This window comes from Trichechus manatus, unplaced genomic scaffold, assembly GCF_000243295.1.
Source record: "Trichechus manatus latirostris isolate Lorelei unplaced genomic scaffold, TriManLat1.0 scaffold00181, whole genome shotgun sequence".
Classification (NCBI taxonomy): Eukaryota; Metazoa; Chordata; class Mammalia; order Sirenia; family Trichechidae; genus Trichechus; species Trichechus manatus.
Genome location: NW_004444117.1, coordinates 23593 through 32596, shown reverse-complemented (window position 1 = coordinate 32596; position 9004 = coordinate 23593). Strand labels below are relative to the sequence as shown.

General features: G+C 52.4%; 1 protein-coding gene across 1 annotated transcript in view; it reads left to right on the top strand.

Moving 5' to 3' along the window:
- SH3BP5L (SH3 binding domain protein 5 like) overlaps window positions 1–4329 on the top strand; it is an 18973-nt gene extending 14644 nt beyond the window's left edge. Inside the window, exons 5-6 of the mRNA XM_004387142.2 lie at window positions 745–918; window positions 2400–4329. Coding sequence (XP_004387199.1) covers window positions 745–918; window positions 2400–2867 — 642 coding nt within the window. The 3' untranslated portion in view covers window positions 2868–4329. The remainder of the gene's footprint in view (window positions 1–744; window positions 919–2399) is intronic.
- The last annotated feature ends 4675 nt before the right edge of the window (window positions 4330–9004 follow it).

Here is a 9004-nt window from a genome sequence, read left to right as displayed (position 1 = left end):
AGAGCATTGTCTTTATAAGCTGTGTCATGCCAATTGAGCTAGATGTTCCCAGAGACCATGGTCCCCACAGTGTGGGCCTTGATTTTTAAAGTCTGTTTTATGTATCGTTTCTCTCTGGAGCCTCCTGTAGGAGAAGGTGTTGAAACTGTGTTGGGAAGGGCAGAGCTCTGGGTGCTGGTCGGCTCGGGATGTGGTGTGATAGGCCCACTGGTCCTGGCTGTGTGTAATGAGGCAGTCAGAGCCCTTGCCTACTCCCTGCTCAAGTGTGGCTCCAGATTGTGTACACTCAAGGTGTGGAACCCTGAAGAACCCCATGAAGAGAGCTGTGGCTCCTCACAGAGGGAATCCTTTCCATTTTCCTGGGTCCCCAACCCCTGGCACTGAAGGCCTCTCTTGTAAACAGCAGAGCTAAATGTCGAGTCATGCAGATGGGCAGGAGCACTCAGACCCTGCACGAGAGCACGAGGAAGAGGTATGTGAGTGAGATGCAGGCACCGAAGGCCTGGAAGTTCGGCCACAGGTCCAACAGAGATGGAATGAACGTCTATGATGCGCACAGGCCCACCATTCCCCTGTGTGTCTCCAGCGCTTATTGTGCTTTCTGGGCTCCACAACAGCAGGCGGTTCATGGAGGGTGTTCCTAGTCAGATTCCCTCTACGGAACGATTAGATGGGCAGGTTGGGCAGAGGCAGGGGAACTGGGTCCAGCTCACTGATGTGTGCCCCCATTCCATCTGGATGCAGGTGAATGAGGCAGAGGAGGAGCGGCTGCGTGGCGAGCGGGAGCACCAGCGAGTGACAAGGCTGTGCCAACAGGCTGAGGCTCGTGTCCAGGCCCTACAGAAGACTCTCCGGCGGGCCATTGGCAAGAGCCGCCCCTACTTTGAGCTCAAGGCCCAGTTCAGCCAGATCCTGGAGGTAGCTGAGTGGGGAGGGGAGGGAGAATAGACAGCTGGGAGTGCAGGAAGGGGTCAGGCAGGGAAAGTGAGGCAGGGTGGAGGGGAGACTCAGGTCTACCTTTCTGGTGGGGCCACTGTCCTGGTGGGGTGGGATATGCAAGGCCTATGGTGGTGGCACCTGTGCTCAGACTGACACCACAGGAATGGGTGATGGGGCTAGTGGTGGGCCAGTGGCAGAGAATGCAGCTGAAGAAGGGAGGTAAGCAAGAGAAAAGGTGGGAACAAGGGCACGGGGAAAGAGGGAACAATGCTGGGTAGACGCTTATTACAGAATCAGTTCTAACCCTAACAACCTGGAACTAGGTTAGATCTTACAGATTAAAGGCACAGTCCTTTAGACTGACAAGTCTGCCAAGGACTTCAGATGCTAGCCACAAGCTTGGGGATCCCCACAACCACCCTCACTTCTGACCAACTGGCTACAAATTTGGGGATTGCCTTTACCCCTCAGGTTTGATAATTCACTAGAACAACTCAGAACTCAGGAAAGCTCTATGCCTACAATTACAATTTGATTACAGCAAAAGGATACAAATCATGACTAAGCCAAACAACAGATACATAGCAAGGTCTGGGAGGCATCTAAACGTGAAGCTTCCGTGTCCTCTCCCCCTGGAGTCAGGATATTACCCTCCTATCACATCATGCATTGTCAATCAAGGAAGCCTACCTGAGCCTCAGTGTACAGAGTTTTTATTGGTGTCTCATTATGTAGACATGATTGATTGACTTGTTGGCAGCGGAACTGAACTCAATCTCCGTGTCCCCTCTGCTTCCTGGAGGTCCTGCAGATACCACTCCCCCACTATGAGTTATCTTGTTAGCATATTTAGGTGTGGTCTGTAGCCCTCCATGAATAACAAAAACACTCTAATCACTTGGGAAATTCCTAGGGTTTAAGGGTTACCTCCCAGATACTGGAGACAAAAGCCAAATTCCTTGGGTAAAGTTCTTCACCCCACACTCTGTTAATGGGGAGAAGAGGAGAAGCAGCAGCAGGTAGGGATGGGGCCTGGGAGGAAGACACGGCAAGGAGGGAAGGGCGAAGGGCATGGTCAGTTGAGGAGCGTGGCAGCTGTTGGTGGAGCTTGTGTGTCCTATTGGCTAATGAAACCAAAAAAAGCCCAAACCCATTACTGTTTAGTAGATTTTGACTCATAGCGACCCTATAGGACAGACCCATAGGGTTTCCAAGGAGGAGCTTATGGATTTGAACTACTGACCTTTTGGTTAGTGGCCAAGCTCTTAACCACCGCAGCAGTAGGGGAGAGGAGCGTGGGAGCTTTGTAGTGGGTACTGAGAGTAGCTGGGTGGAGGGCGTGGGGGACCCTATTGGTGCTGGGAGAGGAGGCTTGTGAATGCCTCAGCACCGAGTACTGAGCGGTGCTGATGGACATGGGTAGCTCCAGGGGTCACCTTACAGTGTCCCACCCTCTGCAGGAGCACAAGGCCAAGGTGACAGAGCTGGAGCAGCAGGTGGCCCAGGCCAAGACCCGCTACTCAGTTGCCCTGCGGAACCTGGAACAGATCAGCGAGCAGATTCACGCCCGGCGCCGGGGCCTGCCTCCCCACCCCCTAGGCCCACGTCGGTCCTCCCCTGTGGGGGCTGAGGCTGGGCCCGAGGGTGGCGAAGATGGGGACAGCGGGATCGAGGGGGCCGAGGGCGGGGGGCTGGAGGAGGGAGGAAGCCTGGGGCCGGGCCCTGGCCCTGACACGGACACGCTGAGCCTGCTGAGCCTGCGCACTGTGGCCTCGGACCTGCAGAAATGCGACTCGGTGGAGCACCTGTGGGGCCTCTCAGACCACGCCAGCCTGGATGGCCAGGAGCTGGGGCCCAGGAGTGGGGGGCCCCAGGGGAGCAACGACGGGGCCCGTGGGGGTCGCCACCAACGCAGTGTCAGCCTATAGTCGTCATTCTCAGACCACCGTCCCACTCAGGGGCCCCTCTCCTGGGGTCTGCCCTTCCCTAGGTCACCTTCTCTAGTGCTTCCCTTTGAGAGGCAGCCTGTGTCTGGAGTGCTGTCTGTCATAGCTTTCTCACAGACTCCTCTCCAGGTGGTAGCTCTCACCTTGCCTTACCTCATCAAGTCTCGCTGTCGGCTCGCTCTCCTGCTGGTTCCTGTCTGTCTGTCCCATACTCTTTGCTTTCCTCTTTCTGTCTGACCCCTCCTTCCATTCCTCTGGCTTTTCCCCATCAGGGAACTTGGTCTAGAAGACGCACGGAAGCCCATCAGAGAAGGGGGTGCAGTGGGGCGGAGTCCTGTCCTCACTGCCCCCAGCCTGAGTTGCTAGGCACTGCTCAGGCCACGCGCCTGAGGTGGCCCCGGTGACACTACTGAGTCCTCTTGGAAACCCTGTACCTGTGTCTTCCTAGACTGCCCAGAATATAACCTGTAAGACAGACTGTGCTCCTCCCTTGAAAACACTGCCTCTTCCCTTCAGTGCTTGCCTCTCATGCCTTTAGCGGCACTGGTATATGTGCCCCAAAGCAGGACTCACAGGGTGATGATGTTAGGGAGGAGGAAACCCAACCCCAGTATCAGTGTAGGGAACACCAACTCCACACTGGCTCTCCATGCTTGTGGTGTTTCCCCAGCTAGGCTGGGTCCCTGCAGACTGCAAAGGTGCTATTGGGTCTCTTGGATCCATGTTGGGGAGAGGGTGTGAAGATGTAATGAGATCCTGATGATGGGGGCCCCATTCCCGGGCTTCACCCCCCTGCTGGGGAGTGGGATTTACCTTTTCTGGGTAGAGGCTGCTGAACTGAATTTCAGCACCCTCCTGCAGGGTGGAGTTAGGGAATTTGGTGCTCAGTTGCTCTCCCTGGGTCTTCCGCAAACCAGACAGTTCCTACTCCAGGGTTCTTCGGAGAGTGTTCAAGCATGGCTACCCAGCCTCCTACCTCCCTTGATGCAGGGAGGAGTCTGCCTGGGGTCCAGGATCCCAGCCCTCCACAGGCAGCCCCAGGTGCCTTGTGCTGTTCCCAGGTTGCCAGGAGGGAGAGGTGGGGAAGCCACATTAGGATGGGGGTGCCTTGGGAGAGCCAGGCCTTTCCCTTGTCTGACCCCAGGAGAGTGTAAAGCGGGCTCTGCACAGGACAGAGTGTACATTGGCCTGCCCTGTTCCTCTGCCCAGAGGCTGCCTCCATAGCAAGTGTCTCCCTGCCTTCTGGTCAGGGGAGGATGGTCATAATGAGGACCACAGGTTTGAGGTGGCCATTGAGTGGAGGGGAGAAAGGGAATGAGGACATGGGTGTGTGTGCGTGCATGCATGTGCGGGTGTGTGTGTGGGAGAAGGTCTGCTTCTGGTTTTATTTAAATAAAATAGTTTATGTAACAATAATGTTTACTGTCCCTGTCAGGAGTGAGGGTGAGGCAGGTGGGGAAGACCAGGGTGGGCTCTTCAGTTGGGGTGGTCAGGGAAGGCCTCTCGAGAGTCATCACCTGAGCCCAGAGCTGAAGGACAAGCTGGAGGGAACCACACTAGGGTAGGAGGGGAGAATTTCCAGGCAGAGGGGCGAGTGGGTGCACGTGAGTGGCTAGGCAGCCACAGGGTGAGTATGGACATCCTGGGTGAGTGTAGACATGCTGGGTGAGATGAAGAGTGCCAGTGGAGGACTGCAGGGTGGGGCGGGCACTATTCGAACCACTGTAGCGGTCCAGATGGAGAGACATGAGGGCTGGAAGAGGTAAGATCCTGTATGTGCATGGGTGTGAGCCTGAAGGAAGGGGAGGGATAAAAGTAGGGTTGCCAGATGCAAGTAAAAATACAGGACGCTTAGTTTAATTTCCAATAAACAGTAGTTTTTGTCCCATACAACCTCTAGGGCATACAGTAAAAATTACTGTCTATCTGAAATTCAGACTCAACCTTTTGTAGGTGACTTCCGAACTGGGGTTGACTGTTAGCTGGGGAGGGTGAGTTTGAGTTCCTTTGGAACCATGTGATTGGAGATGCCTTTGAAATATCTGGTAAAATCAGGCTCTGGGAGTGGGAAGGAGGATGAGAACTTCAGGAACTGCATAGGTGGAGAGCAAAAGGCTCTGGACTGAACTTGGATGTGCCAGCATGTAGAGCCAGGACGTCCACATGAAGGAGGTCCAGCCAAGGAATGGACAAGGAGCTGCCAAGGAGGAGGGCGGGGAACCTTGGGCAGGACAGGAGTGTCCTGGAGGCCGAAAGGGCAGGGTGAAGCCTAGAGTTGGAGGGTTACAAGGGCAGAGCAGTGATTTTGGTGACCTCAGCTTGATCAGTGTCATGGGGAGGTGACAGTGGATGCCAGACATGTCTGGAGCCTTCAGTGTGCCCTTAGATACTACTGCCCAGTCTGACTGTGCCTTCCCTCACCTGGTTTCTGAACTGAGGAATGCAAATAGGTGCAAAAATATTTTCTTTGTTACTGAAAAAGCAGCTGCGATTGTGCACGGCTTTGCATACTGAGAGGACCACCCATCTTTGACAACACAGGACCTGAGAGGCTCCTGGCTTGGAGGAACCCCAGGAAACAAGGGCTGGGTTGTGCCTGGCTAGTTTTTCCTCACAAAGTAACCTACCAGATTAGTCATGCCCCCCACCAGTGGGAGACAGGCCAGCAGGGTTAGAGCTAATGGCACTTCCTCCACATGAAAGAAAAGAGTAGACATGGCAAAGCATTCTAATAAAAATAAATTCTAATAATTAGCTTAATAATTGTCACATGTACCAGGTACATACACCTATCTTGGTCATTGTCTTAGTCATCTAGTGCTGCTATAACAGACATACCACAAGTGGACGGCTTTAACAAAGAGAAGTTTATTCTCACAGTCCAGTAGGTTAGAAGTCCAAATTCAAGGTGCTGGCTCCAGGGGAAGGCTTTCTGTCTCTGTCAGCCATGGAGGAAGGTCCTTGTGATGCATCAGTCTTCCCTTGGTCGGGGAGTATCTCAGCACAGGGGTCTAAAGGATGTGCTCTGCTCCCGGCACTGCTTCATGGTATGAGATCCCCACGTCTCTCTGCTCGCTTCTCTTATATCTCAAAAGAGATTGGATTAAGACACTAATCTTGTAGATCTCATCAATATAACTGCAACTAATCCATCTCTTTACATCATAGTGATAGGATTTACAACATAGGGAAATCACATCAGATGACAAAATAATAGATAATCATACAATACCGGGAATCATGACCTAGCCAAGTTGACCGGTTTTTTGGGGGGACACAATTCAATCCATGACAGTAGGTAACACCACAATTCCCTTTTTATGGATGAGGAAGCAGGAACCCAGTCTCGTCTAATCGAGGCTGGCTCCAACCCATGCATCTGGACTTGAGTACAGACTAGAGCCCCTTCAGTGAAGGACCCCACAGGACGGGAGGTGAGGAAGTGGTGGAAGGGAGTGTAGTCACCTCTAAGCAAGGTTTGCTGGGAAGAGGAGCTGAAAAATCTCAGGAAGGTTAAGGGCTTTTAAGGTGAGCAAGAGATGGCAAAGGTGGGGTCTCATCCCTCATTCCTGTACCTCCCTGTTTGCTAACCTCACATGCGCTCAAATCTGTCCTCAACATGTGCGGGGCTGGGGCTGTCACTTCAGTCTCCCCGGCACCTTGCACATTCTTGGCTCCTAAAAGACTCAGAAAATGTACTTTTGCTTCTCACCCCTTTTCCCAGTGACTGTTTCAGTACTGGGGTTAGGAGGTCAGGTTCTGAGTCCCAGGAACAAATCTCCATGCTCTAGGGGAATTTTCCAATTTCTCTATGCTTTCGTTTATCGCCTATTAAGTGGGAATATCTTGGGTGTGCTTAGCACGATGCCTGGTCTGTGGATGTTGGCGGCAATCATTTAGCAATTCTCTGCAGCTTTGGGATGCAGTGAACTTAACGTAAAAAGACGTCATCTCGTGCTGCACAAGGAGACTCTATAAAGACTCCACTGAGTGCATCACTGTATTTTAGGTTTCCCTGGTCTGAATGTGATTTCGGCAAGCTTAACAAGCCTGACCCACGCTGGGGCGGGGCGGGTTGCGGGTTGCGGGAGAGGGGTGAAACCTCAAGCCTGGCGGGGAGATGGGCTTCTCCGACATGGTCATGCTTTGCCGGCAGGGGGCAGCAGACACCCGCACCGCAGAGATTCGGGTCCTCTCTGCCGCGCACACATCATCTCCTTTGTCCTCCAGGCCTGCTAGGTTGGCATTGTGGGCACTTTGCAGAGGCGCCTAGGAAACAGCTCATGGGATGAGGGGGTGATATGACCAGAATTGAACCCCATTTGTCCCCACCACCCCACCACGGGCATCTTGGATCTCAAGATATCTTTCGAATTGGGTGCTGTAAGAGCTGGGCCAGGTCGGCAGGGTGTGGCTGGTCTGGGGAGTTGGGATGTATGGTGCCTGCTGATGCCCTCTGTTCTTCTAAGAACACACCTGCTTCCTTATCCTCCCTGATGTCCTGTCCCTCTCCCTTTCTGCAGCCTCATTCCATATTTCCTCCTTGGAAGATAAATAATAGTGAGCAGGGCCTATGCAGCCTCTTCCACTAGGGGGAGATTAATTTGGACTGGGCTAGAGAGCTGGGGAACCAGCCTTTGGTCAAAAGTCCACACGAGCCAAGCCTTTAAATACAGGCAGAAGTTTAACAAGTTTGTCCTTATAAAAGCCTTCAGCTGATCCCCAGTGGGGGAGATGGGTTTTCTGGAGGAATCTATTTCCCTCTGTCTCCTATATATTGATATATAATAAACCTCTTGCTGCTCACCTCACCCCTGTCTCAGAATTGGCTATTGTGGCAGGCAGGCAGCTCCAATCCGTGTTACTGCGGGAGTGCTAGTTCTCTCATGGCTCTTTTGTTGAAGAACTGGTCCAATGTTGTAGGCATATATCCACTGTTGGTCCTAAGTTCCTTCAAAGAAGGACTAGGAGTTACTCAAGACTCCATCTCACTCAGCATTTAACATGGTACAAGAGACATTGTAAGTAGAGTGACCATATGTGATTTATGATCTAAACCCAGACATTCTTGAGTGTGAAAAGGGGCAGGCATGAACTGACACTGTCCCAAGTAAGCCAGGATGTCTGGTCACTGTTGTTCTAAGTATTCAGTAAGTGTTGACTGGGTGGAGAGCTGAAGTATTGAAAGCACTGGACCACACTCTTCCAAGAAGACTGCTTTTGACCTGTCTCTGCCAAGAGGGCTGTGTGCACATGGATGAGCTTCTCTGGGCCTCGGTATTCTAGTATGAAAAAAGAGGAGGCTACCTTTGGTAAGTTACCTCTAAAGTTATCTAAAGCACTAAAATACAGATGGTGGTGGGGACTGGGGTGTCTGAGAGGAGTTTTGGTGGACAATGTCTGGGCTTAGTTGGTGGCTAGAGCAATGGCTCATGTAGAGGTGAGATGGTTGATGCATCTGCAGAGATGGTTTGGGGTTAGAACGTGAGGCCAGAGTTGGTTAAGGCCTAGCCCAAATGCAGTGGAGGGCTATTTTCTGTTTCTGCCCTTAGAGACAGATTCCCTCTCTCTAATGGAAACATTCTAAGTCTTCATGCCCCTTCTTGTTGACAGGTTCCTTCCAACTGGGCAGTTTTGGGGGATGAAGGGATGACTGTCCACTGAGGCTGAGGAACTCGACTTGCCAGGCAATGGTTTCTCCTTTCCAGGGCATTCACCACATATTGTGGGAGAAAGGGGACATCAAATGAGTTTCTTCTCTATTTAGGAAAGAGTAACATTATAGGACACAGTGGGGAAGAAGGGCCACCAAGTTTGGCAAGAGAAGATAAATGCTCTCCTTCCACAGCTGTTGCTTTATCTCACATGTCCCTTCTAGGTCCCTCATCTCTCAGGTCTCCTTATGATTTCTGTGCTAGCACACAGAGGGGTAGAGTCCTCTCCATACCCAATGGAAGACATTTCCATTGTATCAGGGTCTGCCCTTCTCCAGAGGTGGGGCTGGAATTCTCACAGGAACTTGGTAGGCTGGGGGAGGGAGGAGAGGGGATAGTGGAAGGGGCTGGTGTGGAGGACTTACTGGCACTGGGCTCATGGAGCTTGCATGGACTCTCTCAGAG